Below are 23,253 nucleotides of genomic sequence, written 5' to 3' on the forward strand. Positions count from 1 at the left end.
ATTTGTTTGTTCGAGGACAAACAAAAATTCTAAAGAATGCCTTTAACCTCGACTCGAGACAATATAAACTATTTTTTCTGAACAAAACAAAGCCGTGGAACTTACTTGCCATCTGATAATCCAGGCTGATTTTCTGTTGTAAGGAGGGAAACGAATATGTTACAAGATCTCAGATAGGATAATTTTAAAGTAAGCTTTTCTTTAGTTTTAAGCATAAAACGACAGAAATGAAAAAATAAATTTATTGATAAGTTATACGCAAACGCAAAAATAAAGTAACAATGCCCTAACAGAGATAGAATTTCTATAATTTATTGCTAAATTTGAAGGGCTAGACATGAACTAGCCCTTGTCGATAAGTGCTGTAGCCCACAACTCAGACGAAGGTTCCGTGGGGGTTACACACCCGTCGGGGATACGAGACGCCCCTGGGAACATCTCGGGAACCAGGAACGCATCCCACTGCCGCCTAGGGAAGAGAAATGAACAAAGCTGATGATAAGTTCAACTTCAATTTTCCTGGGAAAGCAGAGTATTTTGAGATTACAACAGGACCAAGTTCAAATTTACGCTTCTACGAACGCGTGCATGTGAATATTTCAAGTATTTCAGTGAATTGTTCAAATGAACCCAAGAGTAATATTTATTCGTGTTGAATCATCTCTCAGGAGAGAGTAGTCCTAAGAACGACTACTGCGAGTGCTGATAGTAATGACCAACGTTTTGATAACCTTAGCAGAAGATGATGATTCCTAACCCTTGACGCTTTCTTAGATCTTAACGAAAGCCTCCGTGCCTCTCGAAAAGTGATCGAAGGCGTAATGATTACCGGATAATAAAGGGGATAAGTTTTTAAAGAAACTTTGGTGCTGCGTCGGTGGGGGAGGATAACGAGATAATTTTTTTTTCATCAGCTGAGTTGATAATGTAAATTGGTCACCGTAAAGAGTTCCCAAAGCTGATGTTTCGAGTGTTAGCCCTTCGTCAAACAGCATACCTTATTTGTAGTAAGGATTGAAGATCACTATCAGCTTGACTGTAGTAGCTGTGGAACCAGTCCATTGGATCTGACAAACCTAAAGATTCTGAGAAGAAAATGAAAGAAGCTTACTGTTACAATTTTTTCAATATGTAATTCAGCTGCAATAGCATGATCACTTACAGCTGGCAGAGCTCTAGCAGTTTCTCCAAAATTTTAGTGTCTCAAATTTGAAGTTCTTTCAAAGTACGTACATCAACGTGTGCTACGTGCATTAGCATTTCAGTTCGCTGTGCTTTTTGATTGTTCAAGAAAACTAACGTTAACCAGTCGGATGGAACCAGCAAGTGCATCACTCGCGTTTCCCCGCGCTACAGCGGATCGTTGAGATACTTTTTCAACGCTTGATCTGATTTGGTATACAGACAATGAAAACGCATGCGTATTCGCAAGTCTAAGCGTTCTAAAGTGTGTTGCAGTCTTCTTTAAGCGAAGGAATACAGATGACTGTACCTTTCTTTTTTCTTTGCATTTCTCGTCGCTCCTTCTCCTTCTCCTCCTCCTCTTCAGCCAACATGACCTGTAAAGTCTTTTCTTCAGCTTCGTACAGCTCTTTTCTTCTCACCATGACGTCCTCAAGCCACTTCACTCTCTCGTCAAACCTTCTGTTCTGTTCCTCTGTGGGTTTGAGGTAAACCCCTACAATAACGAGAAAATAAACAAATTAACACTTTAACTCCCAAAAGTGATAAACATGTAACTTCTCTCTAAAATATCCATAAATGCATTTCTTGAATTTATTATCTTTAGTGTATTTATATTAGTTCATAGGTGATCTGTTTTTATATGGGGTTTCAAACTCCTTTGCAGATAATCCTTTGGCCTTTTTGACCATAGATTGTAATAAATAAATAAATAAAATACTCAAATTTATCAGGTAGAAGTTGTTAAATTCATCTAATCACAAAATTTTTGTACCTTGTTTACAAGAAAAGGTGTTACTACAGTTTCATTTTTTTTCGATGAAAAAATAAGTGAATGTTTTTAAAGCTTGGGTACCTTTGACTTCAGCCTCTTGTTTTCTAGCTTCTCTAAGTTTTCTCAAAGCTCTCAAAAGATCAACAGCTTTGGTTGCTTCAGTTTGTTTCTGTTTCACCTCTCCTAATACTCCTCCAGCTTCATGCTTCATTGATTCAGCCTGTTTACATACAACAACAAAAAAAATTAGGAAATTGTAAACAACTGACCCCACTAAAAAAAAATAAAGTTCTACATGAAAACCTCAAAAGTGGTCCTATAAAATTTAACCTCTGTGCTGTATGTTTTCACAAAACTCACTTTCCACCAAACAACTCACCCTGATTGGAGTGGAAGATAAATGAAGCCATAGGAATAAAATTTGATTTCAAATTTTACCCAGACAGAGGTTTCAATAACTTTTCCCATGAGAGGCTACCAATGGTGTCATAGATCACTGTGCCATAGAGGGGGGGTGGGAGGTTCTTGGCCTCTGAAGCATGCTCTCCCAAGAAAATAAATAAAATCTCAAAACAAGGAAAAGCAACTTCCAGCAATTTGAGTATGTGCTCATAGGCTAAACAGACAGCAGTAAGAGGTGTTACAGGGGAAGTAGATTGCTTGTATTTTTAAAGCCCTGACCAGAGTAGTATAAGTGAGGCTTAAGACCTGACTGAAACTAAAATTACCCTTCTCTTTGCTTCATCCTTTGCTATAATCTGCGACCTCCACTCCTCAATTTTCTTATGGAGCTTCTTTTTTCTCTCTTCTGATTCCTGCTTCTGCAAATAATCTTCTTCTCTTCTTCTCCTCTGCCATTCCTTAGGAAACATGAAGTTAAATTCTTTCAACCATATCATTTTAGCAAAAAATTAAAGACTGTCTGACCCTTTAACTCCCATGATTGACCATGACAGACTTTCTCGTTATAATACTGAGCAGAAAAGTGATCATGTCAAAAAAGAAAATTTAAATTAGGGGATTATAAGTTCATCCAATACCAAATTCTCAGCATGAACATCATAAGAATAGTATGAGAGACAGTAAGGAGAATTACTAAAGAGATCTGAGGGTGAAAGGGTTAATCAATCACTATTTCACTAATTAATACCTAAAAAAAATCAATTATCAAGTATGAAATAATAGTACAACTATAATTACAAATGAAAGCCAAACACCAACTGCTAGTCAATCCTGACCATTAATCTGTTGTAAACAGTTCAATCATTTTGTTGTTAGCACTACATTTGCTATAAAACCTGCTCATGTGATATCATGCAAAAAAATTCCCAGAACTCACCCTTTTCTTTTTCCTTTTCAGAACTTGTTCCTCCAGCTTTTTCATTTCTTTGGGAGAGGAAAAGTAAGCTTGGATTTGCTCAATCCTTGCCTAAAAGAAAAAAAAACAGAGGTGTTTAAAAAGTGTAAAGGGTGAAAATGTCTCCAATATGGGTAGGACTGGTTTTGTTTGAGCATTTGAAAAGAAGCATAGATCTGGAAAAAGCATTTACTGACCTTTAGGACTTGAGCCTTCTCTAGTTCCTGATCCCATTCCAGTTCATTTTGACTTGAGGCAAGTTCAGCTAATTTGTCCCTTTGAAGAGACAACTCAGATATCAGCTGCAACCATTCTACCAACAGATCTTTTGCTGTATGCAACTGTTGAATAATCAGCATTTGTATTAGAGCTAAAAGCTACTCTAACTGAATTGTCACTGGAATGTTCTGGAAAAAAACACAAAATGGTCTAACTTGGATCAATTAAAAATCAGAAATACTTTGAAATGCCTATTTGTAAGACCATAGATAGACAAAAGGGGTGGGGGGGGGAGGGAAAGGAAATGTGAGAGAAGGAAGGAGATATAATTATCTTGTGCCATGTAGGTCAAACATATTAATTGAATAAAGGGGGTAAGTTTCTAAAGAACTGTGGTGCTGCATCGGTGGGAGAGTATAGCAGGTAATTTAGTCTTAACAACTGAGTTAAAAGCATAAATTTGCCACCATAAAGGGTAAAAAAGTTGACATTTCAAGAGTTAGCCCTTCATCAGAGCAATTGGAGGAATTGTTCACCCTGATGAAGGGCTAATGATTGAAATATCAGCTTTTTTACCCTTTACGGTGGCTAATTTACGTTTTCAACTCAGTTATACACTATTAATTGTAGACTTTTGTCTTTTTTCATTGCACACAAAAGCAAAGGTAAAAATGCAGGTTAAGCCACAATATAAATACCCTTCAGGCACAGTGATGATGAAGATATGTACTTTACCTTCAAGCTACTCTTTATTGTCTGTTGTTTGTCCTGTTTACTAATTCCTCTTTCTTTTAAAAATGTATTTATTCTGTCCTGGCTTGAGAATTCTTGGACCCTGTCAAGAGGTTGATGGGCTGGAAGCACAGGTGCTGCCAAGTGCAATGAAGGGACTCTGTTTGGTAATGATGGAGGTGCTGTTAGGTGCATCGCTGGGTTGCTGTTTGGTACTGATGGAGGAAACTGGATAGGTGCTAGCACATGTGACCCAGAAATGGGCTGTGGAAATGGTCCTGGCAATGATTCAGTAAAGGAATTGAAAGAAGAATTTTCATGTAGCATTGAAACTTTGCTTGCAGCTGGTAATGGATTGAGGTTTGAAATTTGCCGAGCTCCAGGAGAGAAAGATGAGGAATTATGCGCTATATTATTGTTCATATTAGTCTGAGAACTTCTTGGATGAAGCTGTATTTGCCCATGGCCAGAGAAAGGTTCATAATGAGAGTTAGGGCTTGAATTTTGTACATGCCGTTGTTTGTCGGTGGTAAACTGGCCGGCCGCAAAGGGATGTCGCTGCATCTCCGGCATATTCACAGCCATTGGTTGCTTTCCTTGTCGCAGAGTGCCGTGATTTTGCTGGAACGGAGGCTTTGGAAATCTCTGCACATTGTGGTAAGCCATGTTGTGACTCGGATTCGCTGGTAGTTTCTGTGAAACATGTCCATGCACTGAATTGCTTGTAGACGGATGCGATTGTGGGAAAAATTGATTTTGAGGTAGACCCAGACGATTTGTGCATGAAGAAGAAATTTCATTGGTGAATGGCGCTGGAATGCGAATATTTTGAGGTGGAAAGTTTGATGGCGGAAAGCGTGAGCCGTCCGCCATGTTGGATTTCATTGACAAGCCAGGTTACATAGCTAAGGGTGGTTACTAGTCTGGAGAAAACAAAGATGGCGCCTACCTGTTGCACTGAACTTGGTGAAAAGTACTTCTGCTTTCTAAATCAGGCGTTTATTTCAGACCCCGAAATGTAAGTTAGTTAATTTTTTATTTTTATCATCCTTTGCACCTCAACATCTTGATTTAGAACCTTAGTTCTTCGTTTCATGACTAATTTTCTTGTGCTTCCATGTGACGGAATTAAAATTTCATTCGATTGTACGAGGGTCGTGTTTTTGATTAAAGAACACGAAAAGTCCTTTTTTTTTACCTTCTTTTGGTTTTTAAGGAAAGCTGGTGAGATTAATCTGATAAAATATTTGCACAAATTTTGCTGAGTAGGCTTATTACTCAGCAGATTTAAGAAATAAGTAGCTATGTTTTGAAATTAAGTCCCTAAAAGTTAGACAATTTTCCAATTTCTTCCTCCGTTTTAATTGTAGGGAATTTTATGGCAATCAATATTAACTCAATTTTGAATTTGAAACATATTTGTTATATGAGCGTTGTCATGTTTTAACAATAGTTTATTTTGGTTTTCAAACAAGTACTTGTTATGTTTTTCAGTGATGAAGTCGATGTGATACCTTGTTTTGACTGCTGTGGGAAGCAAAATAAGGAAACAGAAGATTTCATTATTCTAGTAAACCATAAACTTGGTATTAAATCGTGTTGCTTGAGGCCTCTTTTCTTGTTTGCCTATAAAATGCTCTTGAAGAGATGTAGAGAAAGGGAGAAGGATTGTAGTCTTTCAGGTATCTGTTTTTTTTTTCTCAAAAGCATTTCAAATTTTTTTATGGTCTAGCACTCAAGTCAGATTAATTCATAGCTATGTTTTTTCATTTGAATTTCCAGTGACAGAGACTGTTCAACTTAGTAGAGCTGTTTTGTTAGTGAATGCTGAATGTTACACAGTGTGGAATATAAGGTAATGAGGGATGATATGGGATAAGGGGTGCATCAGTGGTATGGAGTGCAACCTGTTTCAAGTGCTTGTGTTTCTTAAGCCTGATTTCTATACACTGCTACATCTGAACCCATTTCCTGTAGCATAAAGCCTGAAGTAAGAATAAGAACTAGGAAACTCTGGGATGGAGGGAGGAGGGTAACCTTGGATGGGCTAGTATACTTGTATACAAGAAGAGTGGAAATGTACCAGTCCAAAAAAATAGAGATAAGCACCAGCATGGGCTTGTGGGTATGCATTAAGACTTAACCCTGCCTTGACTTGGATAGATTGCTAATCCATTACAATTTACCTCCTCCAGTAATCAATCAGGTTTGTCTTACAGTTCATTGATGCCTACTTGGGTAGATGGGGAAGTGCTACATGTCTTTCCCAAGAACACAACACTATTACCCTGGACAAGGGCTTAGACCAGGCCCTCTTGAATGTTTACTGTTCTACTCCTAACCTTTTTAACTCCCAAGATCTCATTTGTAATTCTCCTTACTATCTGTGATATAATTCTTGTGATGTTAGTTCAGAGAATTTGGTACTTGATCAACTAATAATCCCCAAATTGATATTGTTCTTTATTCCCATTGTTTGTCTGCTTGATATTGTATTGATATTGTAAGGAGAAATTCTGTCTTGGTCACTCATGGGAGTTAAAAGGTTAAGGGAGACCATTAGTTAGAGAATTTCTCTGAAGTCACAGCATAAAAAAACATTTTTAAACAGAAGAGTACTTAGAAGAATGCATGATTTGGGATAATGGGATTTACTGATTTAACACCAAATTCTCTCTACTTTAACCAGAAAGGAACTGATATCTGCAGGAGTTTTAAGTCTGGAAGATGACATCAAGTGTTCAGCTCTTGTTCTTTCAAAACACCCCAGGAGTGCTGAAACATTTACTCACAGGTACCAAATAAGCAATATTAATAATTTATTATTAATCACTCTTCTAGGGCAAAGTCACATACATTGCCAAGCAAATTGTTAAAACTCTCCACATTAGCCATGTGAGTCCCCTTACGAGTAGCTAGCATTTAATTTTCCTCACAATCTCACCCCTGAATTAAACATTAAGGTCATGAGAATGAAGGAAATGATCATTAAGTTTGATTGTTTATCAAATTCTCCTTGTCAGCACCTTAGGAAATGTATAGAGAACAGTATAGAGAATACGCATAATGATGTAAGGGTGTCATGGATTAAGTAGTCTGATGGCAATTTGTTGGATTTGTAAGCAAAGAGAAAGATAATCTTGACACGATCAACTTACATTTGTGAAGAGAATGGGGTCTGTGACTGTGGATGTTTTGTTTCTTGATCCCCAAAGGAGATGGACAATAGAACAGCTTGAGAAACTTAAAGGCCAGGATGAATTTGTTCATCGTTGTTTGAGGGGTGAACTTGCCATATCTCTACGAGCTGCTGAGAGCTATGCCGATAACTACACTGCATGGAGTCACAGATCATGGCTGGTGGAAAGATTCATGAAAGACAGGAAAAAAGTAGGTTTCTAGTCCAAGAAATGACTATATTATATCTTAATAAGAATTGTGCTTTTTTGTGTTCTGTCATGTTGAATTCTTGGCTAAAATAGTCACAAGAGATCAGGGATGTTAGGGGATTTAGCAAACAAAACAGCAACCATATATTTGGGCATCATATTTGGATTAAAAAGAAATGAATATTTTTTTGTCCTAAATGTGCAACTTTGTCTTTGTAGAGATTATTTTGTGAACTTCAAGTCATGAGAAAGTGGACAGAAAGGCATATATCAGACAACTGCGGCTTCCATCACAGACAGGTGTTACTGAAATACCTCAAGAATGTATGGTAAGTAAGCTGTTGTAATATCTAATGAAACTGCTTTGTTTGAACAATTACCACAAAAGTGATAATAAAAAAGTTTTAAATATTTTACTCATTTGCAATGGTTTTGTTATTATGTCCCAATAGCATCCCTTTTTTGGTTTTCCCTAAGTGAAATGTTCAGTTCTTGGTAGTCAACAGTCCGCACTTTTTTCAATCTATTTGTCACAAGTAATTGAAAGGATTTTGTGGTGTGTTGTTAACAGATGTCATTTATTTTCTGCAGTTCACACAGTGAAGTTTTGCATTTGCTGCTGTCAGAATTGGAATTTACTAGTGATCTCATTTTAACCTTCCCAGGGCATGAGGTCATTTGGTATCACAGGTACAAATAACAAATCTAAATAGTAATTTACTCCCATAATTTCTCTGAGAAACTAACTGACCTCAGCTCTTGTGAGACTCAGACTTACAAGGATGTTTAGATGGCAAGTGTAATTGTTAATTATTTTCTATAGCAAGAGTAAAAAACTATGACTTTAGTGCTATAAGGTGCACTCTGACTAATGAATTAATTAAAAATATATCTATCTTCCGTTTTTATTCTAAAAATATTGCCTGTTCACCTTAGCTCCTCTCTAAACATCTGGATTATAATGCTTTTCATAACTTAATTATTAATGTTTTTGGAGGGTGTCGGGTTTGTTGTGGTTGTTGTTTTTTAGTCCTGTCTGGCAATGCTATCCTCTAACCTAATCTGCTATGACTATAGAGCAAATAATTAGTTTTCCATTCTCAGGGATAACCCTGCTAATATCTGTTAAATATCAAATGGCATGATTGTAATGAGGCTGTGTTCATTTTTCAGGAGATTTGTTTATCATTTTTGGAATAAATTCTGTACCCCTGGTACCTCTCTGGGTACACTGCAAGAGATATCAGGTTCTTCAAAGATTGGTGATAACAATTCCTTAGAAAATTGTAACAGAATGTCAAGAAGATCTTCTCCATCAACCATTCCTTCACTATTTGATTTAGCAAGTAGCTCGTTCAACTTGTTAAGAGAGTTGAAATCTGGATTTAATTCATGGACTTCTGTTTCTAAAGAGTTGACAAATGATGACATGTTGGTGCCTCTGTCTACCCCCTCTGAGTTGAGGTTTTGTAATGATGTAGTTATTAGATGCCAAAGTGTGGAGGGTGAGATACAGAGGAGATTTGCATCAAATTATAAAAAATGGTTACTGCTGCAAAGTAAATGTTCATCTGATGGCTGCAATGTAGAAGTGTCAAGCACTGGAGAAGCAGCTACAGAGAGCTGACAGGGGATATTTGTTTGGGTTCCTTTGGCCACTTCTTCATCAAAAGTGGAATCATTTCTAGTGCAGAGTTAATAATGCTTTCAACATGTGGCATCTGTATTTAGTTAACTCAGGATAAGTGCTTAACAGCCAAGCTAAGCCGAAAGCATGAAGATGGCCAAGTGGGTTTTTTAGAGTATTGTATGTCTGTAAAGCAGAAGTGATGGACTCAAAACTGCCGATGGGCTTTTTTTTCTCTTCGAAAGTGGATTGGATTGTCGTTCATAGACTTCAGCAAAAAGTGACAACAAATCCATTACCGTTATAAGGACCAGTAGAACGTAGGAATCGCTCGGCGTTGCTTGAGTATAATGCAATGAATTACTGAAGTTATTTACTTAAAATACTAGGTTTTGTCTTTTGAAAAGAAAAGCAAAAGTTTCGCAAGAGGAATGATAAAAGACTGTCATCAACCTTTTGACCAGTAATAGTGACTGGCTTCTAGTTTCTCCATACGTTATCACCTTGAATCAACTATAAAGGTCATGAGAGTTAAAGAAATGATCATCAACCAAAAAAGTTCTTGATTGTTAAACAAATTCTCCTTGTCAGCACCTTAGGAAATGTATTGAGAACAGTATGGAGAATATACATGGTGATGTTAGGTTGCAAAGGGTTAAATTGTCTCAGTAGAGACATGAAGTATAGGATGTGTAATTTTCAAAGTTATAACAATGACTTTAATCGGTTTGTTAGAGATCGTATCCCCTCGTTGAGCGGAGAAACTCATTAAATGATTTCTATCAAGCCATTATGATTGAAAATGTTATTGATTTGAAATGTTGAAAAATTCACTTGCATTCTGGACCATTTATTGATAATTCCTTGGTCACGTCTGGGAGTGAAATGGTTGAAATTTTGTCCGAGAATTTAAGTGGTTATGGAAAATTGACGTCTCGTGTTCCCTGTCGGCCTTTACATGTAATCCCATCATTTTATCGGCAATCATTTCTGCTGATTACATTTAATTCCTAAGTAAACAACTTAAGGTTAAGAGGCAAGTTTATTGTTTCGAAAACAGCCAATGACGATGGCAAAATCTTGAAGTTTTGCTGTGGGTGTGTAAAGTAGATCCCTTCGCTTCTCACACTGCGCGTGTTGACTTCAAGCTTGGTTTGAGTTCGCATCGTCGCAAGAAAAGTATAGTAGAAGACGATAATGGCTGAGGCTAACCACAACGAATCAGGTAAGGATATTCTTTTTGCGATCACAATACGGCAAGTTATTTTTTCTTTAGAAGCGCAATGCGCGCAATGGATAAAATTCCCGGAAAACTACTTCTAAATTTGTTAAAATAGTTTTTGCAGTTGGTACAGCACATGGACTTTGAAATTTCCGCGTCGCCTTAAAAGCCGCTCCTAAGCTGTTTAAGAGTGGAAATTTCTGATTAAGCTAGGTGGGAAGAATGACTGAGCCGTTAGCATTCCAGTTTTGAAGTATCCATTCGTGATTAATTCAGTGATGGAACTTTTCATGTGCAGTTTAATAAGTTCCGGCTCATGAAAAGTTCGACGTTTGATTCAGGCCTATCGTCACAAGACCATGACTCTTTCATCATGCGCGATAAAGTTGTAGCAGAAACATCGGCAGACCGAAGTAATTTTTGTTCGTGCAAAAAAGAAAAGTGCATGCATGTTGATAGAAACAGTTGCAGTGAACGTGGCTGAAAGAGTTACGTGATAGCATCTGTTATTATGGCCTTCCATAACGTTCAACAGATCATTCTCTATTGTGGCAGAAGAATGATTCTCAAATCCTAGAGAGAAGAGCGATCAAGGTCCCGGACTTGGAAACAACAAGTGTGCAAGCTTTATGTTTTCAAGTAAAAATTAAGACACCGCGCGCAAGAATGTATGTGTCATGACACGACCTACTTCGATTAGCGCTTTTTCAAAATCGGAGCAAGAGATATCTAGGTTGGAAATTTAAAAAGAAAATCGGGGGTGTTCTCAATTAATAAGAGACCAGAATTGAATAGAATTGCCAATTAAATTCAATTTCGGAATAACTTGAACAAGATGTGTGCTTTACTAAAGGAAAGGGATCAACAAAAAGGAGATTCGCCTGGAAGCGTTCTGCTTGGGTTTATTTGACCTCATATGTTGCTGACATAAGGAATTCTACCTATCTTGCAACATGCTTTGATCTCGTGAGTATCTAAATCTGAATTGGTTTACGACACGATAGTTGAAAATGAAACACTTTTTGAAAATGCAAATTTACTTCATTTTTGAAGTCTTCTTGGCTCTGACATGCCCAAAGTTTGGTTCCACAGGCCGTGTGGTTTTTTTTTTATTTTTTTATTTTTTTTTTACAATCCCATTTTAAATTGGTTCCAATGAATTGTCTTATTCATTTATAAAAGATGAATTACGAATAAGACGCAAAAATCTTAAGTTTACTTGAATTCTGAAGTGGAGTTATTAGTCAAGCAAAATGACAGTTATTTATTTTTAAAAGTTAAGACGCGGAATACAATATCGATTGTCACGCATCCGTGTTCAACTGAACATAACCTCTCCACATCATATGTTTATTGGGGCTGAAATGAATTACTTTCTGTTAATCAATTTTAATTATAACAGCAATTTAGTTCAGCAAATAAACAACTTTAGTTATAATGCCAACACGGGCCTTCGCTTAAGAGTATGTGTAATAGAATTCATTGCCAGGTGTGAAATTATTTTTTCCTGTTTGATGTTGACCTTATTGTGATATTCAAAGTAAGATAATAACAGCATCATTTTCTCTTGCTAAAAACACTCAACTAAAAAATGTTTGCTCATGCACGATCTTTTAGCCGTAATTGTAAAGTGTGGTTATCAGGTGATGGAAAAAATATTCGAAACTGGTTTATGTCTCTCAAGTCATTCAAAATCATACTGAGAAAGAGTTCATGTGGCTGAGAAAGGATTTGTCGCCCAACTCTTGACTCGGGCAAATGGTGATGTTCATGTAAACAGGAAATCAGACGTCGGATAGTTGATACAAATATCAAGAGACGAGACCTCTTATAAGAAATAGATCGCTTTAAACTGAGGACAAGGACAAAAATTATTTGTGCTTCAACTCGCTTTTATGTGCATGCTAAGATTTTTTTGCCGATATAGATATGAAAACCTCTAGATCAAATCTATGCAACAGCAAATTCTTACGGAATGTCCCTTCCCTTCGAGCTCTCCTTCAGCTGGGTCCTGAATGGTAAAATTTGGAAGACCCTGGAATCGATAACCGGAGAGTGAAGCCGTTTCTTCACTACATTTCTGATCTAAAATCTGAAAATGAGTGTTGAAATAGGCCTGTTTTGATTTGAAAAATAGGATTAGAAGTAGCGCGCGGCAAACTCTCACCTAACAATCAAAGGTGTATGATATGCAAATGAAGGTCGAAGAAAAGGGTCTCCTCTGATTACGCTGGTATGAAAATATTTCAGGTTAAGTTTCTATATTTTGTCCATGAACTAAACTATAATAAATCTTATAACTTTTAGCATGATAGAATTCCTTGAGCTATATTATTGCAGTGGGTGCGCGCTGGACAAAATCTGTGAAACTCACATTTTCGATCGCTGTCCACACGAGTGGTCTAGCCAAAAATCATTTTTGGCTTGTGGTGATGCAAAAAGAGAGAATTGGAGAGCAACTAATTAAAACTATTTTTGAAACATGTGTCCTAAGCCTTTTCCGTGGGTTTTTTCGAAAGTGAAATTCACAGTTTCGATAGCTGTCCACACGTGTGGTCCAGCCAAAAATGCTATGACTCATTTCCTCGAAAAAGGCCTCGTTGTATTACTTCATCGATTTCCTGTTTTCCTGAGAATGTCACGCACTGATAATTCCTTCCTGTTTTCCGAGAATGTCACGCTAAGATAATATTCAAACTCATTTCCATTTTTAAAACATATAGTTTGTATAAAAATTATGAAGTCATAAAATATTTTCCATTAGCAGGTAAAGTGGTATAGAGTTGGCGTTGTATCAGATCAGTTTTGCAAAACTGATCCGGTACCGCCAGCTCCTATACCACTCCATCATTTTCTCATTCCTAATGAAACAACTTACGGTTGAACGGCAAGTTTATTGTTTCGAAAACAGCCAATGACGATGGCAAAATCTTGGAGCTTTGCTGTGGGTGTGTAAAGTAGATCCCTTCGCTTCTCACACTGCGCGTGTTGACTTCAAGCTTGGTTTGAATACGTATCATCGCAAGAAAAGTATAGCAGAAGACGGTAATGGCTGAGGCCAATCTTAAAGAATCAGGTAAGGATTTTTTTCGAGATCACAATGCGAAAAGTTATCTTTTCTTGGGAAGCGCAATGTGCGCAATGGATAAAATTCCCGGAAAACTGCTTCCAAATTTGTTAGAATATTTTTTGCAATTGGTACAACACATGGAAATTTCCGGGCCGTCACCAAAGCCGCTCCTAGGCTGTTTCTGAGTGTAAATTCCCGGTTAAGAATGACTGAGCCGTTAGCATTCCACTTTGAAGTATTCGTTCGTGAATAATTCAGTGATAGTATTTTTCATGTGCAATTTAATTAGGTCCGGCTCATGAAAAGTTGACGTTTGATTCAGGCCTATCGTAACAAGACCGTGATTACTTCATCTTCTTCGGACTTGGAGATAATAAGTGAGCAAGCTGTATGTTTTGCTGTAAAAATTAGGACATAGCGTGCAAGGATGCAAGAGTCGTGATATGACCTACTTCGTGTGGAACGAAATGGATACATATGCGTTATTTTAAATGACGCTTCACTTCAAATAGACGTCACACACCTGCTCGATGTCGACTTCGTTAAATGGCTATTAATAGTCGTTCACTGAGTACAGTCACTCTACAAAAAGATTCCATGGAAAATCAGTTCTAAATCAACGAAGACGTGATTATACGTACGTTTATATTGGCGTGTAACACCCCGAAGACTGACGGGCTAATAAAGTACATTTCATGTACGCGGGGGAAAAAAAGAAAGCCTTTATAAGAGATTGTTTCATTGTTTAATTGTTTACATTTCACCTGCATATCAAGTGTTCGACGTCATAAATTTCTGCTCACAGCAGGGCGTGAAATTGCGCCTAATACAGGCGCCAATGCGACTAAATTTTTCACTTTGGCGACCAAATCCTGAAAGTTAGTCGCCAAATTGGCGACTACAACGTTTCATCATAACCTTACCAAGAGATATAGTGAATTAAATAAATTTGCAGAGATAAATCCGTGGCAAACTTCCTCGTTAAGTTTGTTTCCAAAACGTTGCACGGTCAGCATTAGATGCATCTCGATCGATAACTAGACGCCATCTTGGATTTAGATGAGCCTGAAAGTTGTATATCATGCATCCTAGTGTCTACTTTGTAGCACGTTAAAGATCTTTTCCCTAACTTAATTTTGGAGGGTCTATCTAGAGCGCTGACAGCGTAAAGAAGATTTTGTTTGTCTTTGGAAATGGCGACCAACTTTTTTTGAATTGGCTACCACTTTGAAGAATTTACGAGCCAAGTGGCTATCAGAAAAAAAAGTTAATTTCACGCCCTGTCACAATAAGAAGTGTTTGGGGTCTTCCCCGTTTGTGCCTTTTTTTATTTGTAAGATCCATTCCCAGCAAAGAACCATAAAAACTGGATAATGAACACAGACCTCGCTCAACGTAGAGTCTCTGTGGCTCAGTGGAAGAGCATCGGAGCATGGAATCTGAAGGTCTGAGGTTCGATTCCTCATAAGGGATTCCGAGTGTTTTCTTTATTCCACGCTCGAGACAAGGCGAAAATAATCTTTCTCTATTTCTTTACCGAGCTCAAAACTTAACACCTCTCTTATTTTATTTACACTATAGTCGTGCGTGTAGTTAGCCCATTTACCCCGAAAAAAAATTGTCTACTCAAGCATGTTTCCTGAATAAAAACAAATTATGCAAATTACTCGCAGCAGTTTAATTAGGTTCAGTTCCGTGACTTTTTGGCTAATCAGACGTTTTAAAGAACAAAAACCTCTTAAGGAAGTTCAACCCCTCGCCTGCCATTGGTCGAAATTCAAAGGGTGTAGCGTAAAGGTTACTTCAGTGCTTTTGCTGTACGTGCAGACTTTTTGGACTGAATCTGGGTGTATATCGTTATCATTAAGTTCATCCAAACAATGGCCGCAAAAGCAGGTGAGAATCCTAATATTTTCAAAGATGCATCAATTTTGTTTGATTGAATTAACTGACCTGGAACTCTAATATAACTTTTTTCAACAATCAATGCAACAGTTGCACAGGATCCCGCCAACTTTTTGGTGAAAGGTGTCGAATGAATGCGGAAAAGTAATGTAATGAAGCAATACATTAAATCATGTTCAGTTCGTTCGAAAATATTTGCTTTTAAGCCTCAAAGGTAGTATAAAAGGGAAAAGAAAACCAGTCAAAACTGATCTTACATCGAGGTTTCTGCTTGATTTCGGCGAAAATACGCACTTTGTTCGATGTTTGTTCTCATCGATATCTCGTTTTGCCACCCCACATCGTGCGCATCAATGCACACAATACACACAACAAAATGTTGAATGAATCTGCTCGATCGTTTGGCTGCAGATGAAGGAGACGAAATGAAGACTTAAAAAGGCGTATCTGCTCTTGATGATTACACAGCTACGTACTTTTCTGACATTCTAAATGAGATGATAATTTGAAAACACCTTCATCATTTGTTATTGTTACGTAGCCTAAGGGTATTAGGATGGTGTTTTCCGTTTGATGGAAAACCAAATACCAGTACATAAGGGACACTAGTTATCCACTCTAAACCCACTGATGAAGCATGCAGTTTGATATCCTTCAACTGCTGTTGGTCGAGAGATGGTAATATTAGCATTAATACCTTGCGCAATCAAGCGAAGAGTCATGCTGTCAGCATATTGAAGAGTGTATTTGACCGTTCAGCTACCTTTCTCTACATTGTAATTAAATGAACTTCCATGGTTGATCTTGATCAAACATTTGAAACCGAGCTTTTCTCCTCGCGTGAAAATATTTGCTGTTTAGCCACAAAGCTAGCGTAAAAGGGGAAAGAAAACCAGTCAAAACCATTATTGCATGAGGTCTCTGCTTGATTTCGGCGGAAATACGCACTTTGTTCGATCTTTGTTTTCATCGATATCTCGTTTTGCCATCCACGTTGTGTGCATCAAACAAGATGTCGAATGAATTTGTTTGATCGTTTAGCCAGGGGTTTACAGTTCAGTGGCCTCTAAAATGCTGCTAAAATGAGATCAGGAACAGTTAATTGACGCCCCCTCGGATTGACACTCAGAGTAGTGTGCTGAGAGCTTTGTTATGCTAAATGGTCAACAGATAGACATCAGATCTTGACACGACATTTTCCCCAGGCTACAAAGAAGTACACTCGACTCCTTGATTCTCAAAATATGTAAGCCATGGCCGTGTTTGCAGAGCAAGAACAGTTCTGGTATTAACATTTTCCCCGATAATCTCAAATACAAAGTGATTAAAAGCCTCCGATTTCAATTTGCTTATTAATCTTTAGTTTAATGTTATTTTGATGAGCATTTTCCACAATGGTTTCAAGACTGCCTTTCTCTTATATCACTTACATGAAGCATATCTCGTCATTCTAATGCTATTTTCATAAATAAGGGAAACGTCGCAGATGAAGGAGATGAAATGAACAGTTAAACAGAGGCGTATCTGCTACTGATGATTAAACAGCTACGTGCTTTGCGGACGTACTAAAGAACATGATGCTTAAAAAACACCTTAATCAATCGTGATTACTACGTAACCTAAAGGTATTAGGATGATTTTTCCGTTTCATGGAAAACCAAATATCAGTTACTAAGGGACACTAGTCATCCACTCTAAATCCACTGATGAAGCATGAGGGATGATATCCTTCAACTGCTATTGGTCGAGAGATGGCGGTGTTAGCCTTAATAATAGTTGAGCTCGTAGAGAAATAAATTCCTCTGCAGCCACGACTGAGAAGAATTAACAAATCGAAAGAGGTTTAGCGTGGTCTGTACTCTTATCAACAACGATATTCATCATCACAGTGGTCAAACTGTTATCACAGTATCGACGTCAAATAAAACGATTCTTTCAGTGCGTGACCAAGATCGTGACATGTTGACGCGAGCAGCATATCTGCACTCTTACCGACAACACCAAATTGGCCAATCAGATTGTGACATTATTACCAATTATGGTAAAATTATCATTAAATAATCAACGTGAATGGCACTATCTTGCAAGGCAATCCCAGAAATCGGGCAAACGAACCTTGTGATCATTATTTCGGACATCAACGTGCAAAATGCTCTAACAGTTTAAAGCACCCTGATTAGCTTTTGGGCAATTTTTACTTGTATTTTTTTTAAATGTCTAATTTACAATACAGGCTACTTAAGTAATACAGATTGAAACTTAATCAGACATTGACTAAGAAACTAGGAAATTTTTATTGCAAATATGTGCGAAATAACACTAATGATAACTAATGAGTCTATTCTATTATATGACGCAATACAATCTCATGGATTTTTCCAATTTTTTCTTCAGTTTCAGAGGCTGATAAGGCTAGTGCGGCCAAAGCATTCTTTAGTAGAATCGTCACTCCCATTATTGATCACTCGTCAGGATTAGATTTGTTGGACCCATTAATGGTGCATCTTATGGAAGATGAGTCAAAAAGTGGACGTCACATTGTGCCCGTAGAATATGTTCGATCCTCCGTTTCCAGTACTCAAGACGTTATAGATGCAGTTAAAAGAGCTAAGAGGGAGAAGAAAGTCCTCCGTGTCGTTGGATCGGAACACTCCGTAAACGCGGCCATTTATCCTAAGGATGGCATCACACTGGTACTGAGGGATGACCTTCGAAAAGTAGAAATACTGAAAGAAACCGAAGAAGATGGCAAGAAATGGTTGTACTGTTGTATCGGAGGAGGCTGCTATCTTGGCAAGGATCCCTTGGACCCTCATTCAACCTTCCAGAATTCAGCTTGCTATCAAGTGGCAGTCCAGGGGTATGGCTTTCCTGAGCTGGGAGGAATCATCCAGCAGTCCGTTGGTGGCTTTATCATGACTGGCTCTGCAGGCGGAAGCTTAAAGCATGGCTTTGCTGATGTCATCCAAGAGATCGAGTTTGTAGACGGCAATGCACAAGTTCAAACGGCCAAACCTAAAACTGATCTTTGGTGCGCAGTAGGTGTTTCCATGGGGCTGTTTGGTGTCATTACCCGAGTAACATTCCGTCTTCCACCGATGCAGTTTATCGAAGGGTCAGAGTCCAACCACAAGTTTGCTGACTCCATGCTTGGACCCAACAACAAGGGGCAGAGCAAGCTCAAGGAAAGTCTTGAAGAAAACGAATACATGCGAGTAAACTGGTTTCCACAAAAGGAAGTGATGCGTGTTCAGGAATGGGTTGGTCAACAATCCTTCGAAAAGAAAGATATTGTACCATACAACTCCATTTTGTCCAACATATTAGCAGCTGGTATGGCAGCCATCGCACTGTCCATCTGCAATTTCATCCTGCAAAAGAAAGATCCAACAGAGCTGGACTACGACATCATTGGCTTGATATTGTGTCAATTTGTCCCCCTGAACGACAAACCGACCAAGTTCTACGACATGTGGTATCATGCTCTGCCTATGGACAACGAAGCCCATGTGGACACCATCATTAGGGTGGACTTCACAGAGATCTGGGTTCCAATCAGCCAATGTCAAACCGTGATGGACAAGCTCCAAAAGCTGTTCTCTGAGAATCAAAAAGCGGCCAACAACTTTGCCACTGAGATCTATGGCGCTAAGAGCTCTCCATTCTGGCTGAGCATGTCATACCAACAAGACATGGTGCGAGTCGATCCCTACTGGTGGGCCTACAACAAGGGCGACGCTAGGACGTTCTTCTCGTACTTCTGGGATATTTTGCTGGAAATCCCTGGAACTCGCCTGCACTGGGGCAAGTACCTTCCACTGCCTGGTCAAAAGTGTGGAAACACCACATTCAACGCAGATTATCTGAAGAGTGTTTACCCTAAGATGGATGATTGGTTAAAGCTGCGAGAACAACATGACCCCGACCAAGTGTTCATGACCGATTATTGGCGTGGTATCCTCGGCATAAAACCCAAGACTCAATAGAGTGTCGTTTGAAAAACTGGTAGAAATGCAAATGATCCGGACCCATTTGAAACTTTAGTTTTTTGTGACTGTAGACTTGACGAGAACATGACCTTTGAGGTGCTTTAGATAAAAACTGCAACCGTTTGCAGCGTAATTACCTGAGAGTATAAGTAACCAAACACTGATCAAGATTTATTCAGACATACTATTCTTGTACTTCCAGGCCTTTTTTTTTTTAACGAAGTGTTTTGTTGATAGGGTTTGAAGTCTTGAGGAGAACTCAAACTTTGAGATAATCGTGAAAGAAATTGTAATTGTTCGTAATTTAACCTTGAAACATCATTTACCAAATACCGAGTGCTACGTGCCTGAGCTTAAGGGATTTTTGTAAAGTGAGACGTTTTTGTCCTAGAAATTCAATCTTACCCTGTACAACTGCAATGTTTTTGAGCTGGGGTGTAATTAAATTTGAAACACTGGCCGCTGCAGCATGTTAGGATTCCAAGTTTAATCTAATATTCTCAGTGGTCACTACTGCACATTCATGGAACAAATCGAAGTAATCGTGGGCAAAGGCGTGTTTCATCAAAAATATCTTTCCGTGGCCTTGACTGAAAAGTGAGAGCAAAAAAAAGACTATATTCTCTTTTCTACGTTTCTAATAACTGTATCTTTATATTAGACATTTTAAAGAGCGGCGGGCAGTTATTTAGTACTACCACTGATTAAAAGAAAGGGGTCTTTCTAAGCTCTCAGATCTCTCTTGATCAACGTTCTGAGAATATCAAGGCATGGCGTAACTCCACTCAAATTGTTTGTTTTCCACGAGTTAAGTATTCAAGAATTCTCGACTATAACTTTTTTTTTATTTAAGTATTCTAACATCCTGAAGGCAGACCAATAAATAAAGCACATTTCATGTATGCGGGGGAAGAAAGGAATCCTTTCTAAGTGGTTGTTTCATTGTTTAATGGTTTGCACTTCAACTGCACATCAAGGGTTTGACGTCATAAATTTCTGCTCACTATAAGAAGTGTTTGGGGTCTTTCCCGTTTGTGCCTATTTTTTATTTGTAAGATCCATTCCCAGCAAGGAACCATAAAAACTGGATAATGATCACAGACCTCGCTCAACGTAGAGTCTTTGTGGTTCAGTGGAAGAGCATCGGAGTGTGGAATCCGAAAGTCTGACGTTCGATTCCTCATGGGGACTCAGAATGTTTTCTTTGTTCCACGCTCGAGACACGACGAAAATCATCTTTCTCTATTTCTTTACCGAGCTCAAAACTTGCCATCTCTCTTATTTTATTTACAGTATAGTCGTGCATGTAGTTAGCCCATTTACCCCGAAAAACAACTTCTGTCCTCTCACGCATGTTTCCTGAACAAAAACAAATTATGCAAATTACTTGCAGCAGTTTAATTAAGTTCAGTTCCGTGACTTTTTGGCCAATCAGACGTTTTAAAGAACAAAAACCTGTTGAGGAAATTAAACCCCTTACCTGCTATTGGTCGAAATTCAAAGGTTATAGCGTAAAGGTTCCCCCAGTGCTTTTACTGTACGTGCAGACTTTTCGGACTGAATCTGGGTGTGTGTCGTTATCAGTAAGCCGAAAGCATAGTTCATCCAAACAATGGCCGCAAAAGCAGGTAAGAAGCCTAACATTTTCAAAGATGCATCGGTGTTGTTTGATTGAATTAACTGGCCTGGGACTCAACTATAACTTTTTTCAATAATCAATGCAATAGTTCCACAGGATCCTGCCAACTTTTTAGTGGAAAAGTGTCAAATGAATGCGGAACAGTAATATGATAAAAGCGATACATTGAATCATGTTCAGTTCGTTCGAAAATATTTGCTGTTTAGCCACAAAGCTGGTATGAAATAGAAAAATATCCTAGTTAAAACCGATATTGCATCGAAGCCTCTGCTTTCTCTACATTGTAATTAACTGACTTTCCAAGGTTGAACTTGATCAAACATTTGCAACTAATCTTTTCTCCTTGCGTGAAAATATTTGTTGTTTAGCCATAAAGCTAGTATAAAAGGGAAAAGAAAACCGGTCAAAACCGTTAGTTGTATGAGGTCTCTGCTTGATTTCGGTGGAAATGCGCACTGTGTTCGATGTTTGTTCTCATCGATATCTAGTTTTGCCCACCCACGTTGAGTGCATTAAACAAGATGTCGAATGAATTTGCTCGATCGTTTAACAAGGGGTTTACAATCCAGTCGCCTCTAAAATGCTGCTAAAATGAGATTAGGAACATTTAATTGTCGCCCCTTCGGATTGACACTCAGAGTAGTGTGCTGGTACGTAACAACAATCAGTTGGTAAAGAACTTGGTTCTTCAAAATAGTCAACAGGTAGACGTTAGATCTTGACACAACATTTTCCCCAGGCTGCAAAGAAGTACACTCGACTCCTTGATTCTCAAAAAATGATAGCCGCAGCCATGTTTGCAGAGCAAGAACAGTTCTGGTATTGATATTTTCTCCGATAATGTCAAATGCAAAGTGATTAATAACCTCCGATTTCAATTTGCTTGTTAATCTTTAGTTTTAATGTTATTTTGATAAGCATTCTTTGCAGTGGTTTCAAGACTGCCTTTCTCTTATATCACGTACATGAAGCATAGCTCGTTATTCTAATGTTATTTTCATAAATAAGGGAACGTCGCAGATGAAGGAGATGAAATGAAGAGTTAAACAGAGGCGTATTTGCTACTGATAGTTAAACAGCTATGTGCTTTTCTTACGTTTTAAATAGGATGATACCTTAAAACACCTTCATCATTTGTCATTATTACGTAGCTTAAGGGTATTAGGATGATTTTTTTTTGTTTGATGGAAAACCAAATATCAGTTACTAAGACACACTAGTTATCCACTCTAAACCCATTGATGAAGCATGAAGTTTCATATCCTTCAGCTGCTATTGGTTGAGAGATATTGATGTTGCGATTAATATCTTACGCAATCAAGCGAAGTGTTATAGGTAATAGTTGAGCTCGCAAAGAAATACATTCCTCTGTAGCCGCCGCTGAGGAGAATCAACAAATCGGTACACAAAATACACAAATGGATACATTTGTGTATTTTGAAATGAAGATTCACTTCAATTAGACGTCACACACCTGCTCGATGTCGACTTCGTTAAATGGCTATTAATAGTCGTTCACTGAGTGCAGTCACTCTACAAAAAGATTCAATAGAAAATCAGTACTAAATCAACGTATAAGTGATTATATGTACGTTTATACTGGCGTCTAACATCCTGAAGGCAGAAGGATTAATAAAGTACATTTCATGTTTGCTGGGGAAAAAAAAGAAGCCTTTGTAGGAGGTTGTTTCATTGTTTAATTGTTTGCACTTCAACTGCACATCAAGGGTTTGACGTCATAAATTTCTGCTCACTATAAGAAGTGTTTGGGGTCTTTCCCGTTGGTGCCTTTTTAATTTTTAAGATCTATTCGCAGCAAGGAACCATAAAAACTGGATAATGATCACAGATCTCGCTCAACGTAGAGTCTCTGTGGCTTAGTGGAAGAGCATCGGAGCGCGGAATCCGAAAGTCGGAGGTTCGATTCTTCATGGGGACTCAGAATGTTTTCTTTGTTCCACGCTCGAGACAAGAAGAAAAACATCCTTCTGTATTTCTTTACCGAGCTCAAAACTTACCACCTCTCTTATTCTATTCACATTATAGTCGTGCATGTAGTTAGCCCATTTACCCCGAAAAACAACTTCTGTCTTCTCACGCATGTTTCCTGAACAAAAACAAATTATGCAAACTACTTGCAGCAGTTT

General features: G+C 38.2%; 3 protein-coding genes across 5 annotated transcripts; 2 read left to right on the top strand and 1 right to left on the bottom strand.

Moving 5' to 3' along the window:
* Positions 1–280: 280 nt before the first annotated feature.
* On the bottom strand, positions 281–5,185 carry LOC131785223 (uncharacterized). Its single transcript, XM_059102069.2, has 8 exons — positions 4,269–5,185; positions 3,512–3,655; positions 3,297–3,386; positions 2,686–2,817; positions 2,039–2,177; positions 1,493–1,678; positions 998–1,085; positions 281–469 (listed from the first exon to the last, which is right to left on the bottom strand). Exons 1-8 carry the CDS (start codon positions 5,148–5,150, stop codon positions 343–345), a joined length of 1,788 nt encoding a protein of 595 aa, XP_058958052.2. The 5' UTR covers positions 5,151–5,185; the 3' UTR covers positions 281–342.
* On the top strand, positions 4,999–10,036 carry LOC131785224 (protein prenyltransferase alpha subunit repeat-containing protein 1). The gene is made up of 8 exons (XM_059102070.2): positions 4,999–5,283; positions 5,760–5,947; positions 6,048–6,120; positions 6,955–7,059; positions 7,481–7,655; positions 7,874–7,983; positions 8,246–8,344; positions 8,828–10,036. Exons 1-8 carry the CDS (start codon positions 5,204–5,206, stop codon positions 9,279–9,281), a joined length of 1,284 nt encoding a protein of 427 aa, XP_058958053.1. The 5' UTR covers positions 4,999–5,203; the 3' UTR covers positions 9,282–10,036.
* Positions 10,037–10,418: 382 nt separating this feature from the next.
* LOC131785256 (L-gulonolactone oxidase-like) lies at positions 10,419–19,925 on the top strand. Of its 3 annotated transcripts, none has more exons than XM_066165665.1 (2): positions 10,419–10,506; positions 17,873–19,925. In XM_066165665.1, exons 1-2 carry the CDS (start codon positions 10,479–10,481, stop codon positions 19,462–19,464), a joined length of 1,620 nt encoding a protein of 539 aa, XP_066021762.1. In that variant the 5' UTR covers positions 10,419–10,478; the 3' UTR covers positions 19,465–19,925. The 3 variants fall into 3 exon arrangements, with proteins under 3 accessions (XP_066021762.1, XP_058958092.2, XP_058958093.2); XM_059102109.2 differs by lacking the exon at positions 10,419–10,506 and adding an exon at positions 13,261–13,579; XM_059102110.2 differs by lacking the exon at positions 10,419–10,506 and adding an exon at positions 15,363–15,469.
* The last annotated feature ends 3,328 nt before the right edge of the window (positions 19,926–23,253 follow it).

This window comes from Pocillopora verrucosa, chromosome 4, assembly GCF_036669915.1.
Source record: "Pocillopora verrucosa isolate sample1 chromosome 4, ASM3666991v2, whole genome shotgun sequence".
In the NCBI taxonomy this organism is placed as follows: domain Eukaryota; kingdom Metazoa; phylum Cnidaria; class Anthozoa; order Scleractinia; family Pocilloporidae; genus Pocillopora; species Pocillopora verrucosa.

What these genes read in the sequence shown, in the direction of transcription:
- LOC131785223 (XM_059102069.2), bottom strand. Translation starts at nt 5,150, where the DNA reads ATGAAATCCAACATGGCGGACGGCTCACGCTTTCCGCCATCAAACTTT. An exon ending in CAATAAAGAGTAGCTTGAAG is followed by an intron (nt 3,656 to 4,268) that starts GTAAAGTACATA and finishes ATTATTCAACAG; the next exon opens with TTGCATACAGCAAAAGATCT. An exon ending in AATGCAAAGAAAAAAGAAAG is followed by an intron (nt 1,086 to 1,492) that starts GTACAGTCATCT and finishes TTTTCTTCTCAG; the next exon opens with AATCTTTAGGTTTGTCAGAT.
- LOC131785224 (XM_059102070.2), top strand. Translation starts at nt 5,204, where the DNA reads ATGGCGCCTACCTGTTGCACTGAACTTGGTGAAAAGTACTTCTGCTTT. An exon ending in TTTATTTCAGACCCCGAAAT is followed by an intron (nt 5,284 to 5,759) that starts GTAAGTTAGTTA and finishes TATGTTTTTCAG; the next exon opens with TGATGAAGTCGATGTGATAC. An exon ending in GCTGAAACATTTACTCACAG is followed by an intron (nt 7,060 to 7,480) that starts GTACCAAATAAG and finishes TGATCCCCAAAG; the next exon opens with GAGATGGACAATAGAACAGC.
- LOC131785256 (XM_066165665.1), top strand. Translation starts at nt 10,479, where the DNA reads ATGGCTGAGGCTAACCACAACGAATCAG. An exon ending in GGCTAACCACAACGAATCAG is followed by an intron (nt 10,507 to 17,872) that starts GTAAGGATATTC and finishes TTTTTTCTTCAG; the next exon opens with TTTCAGAGGCTGATAAGGCT.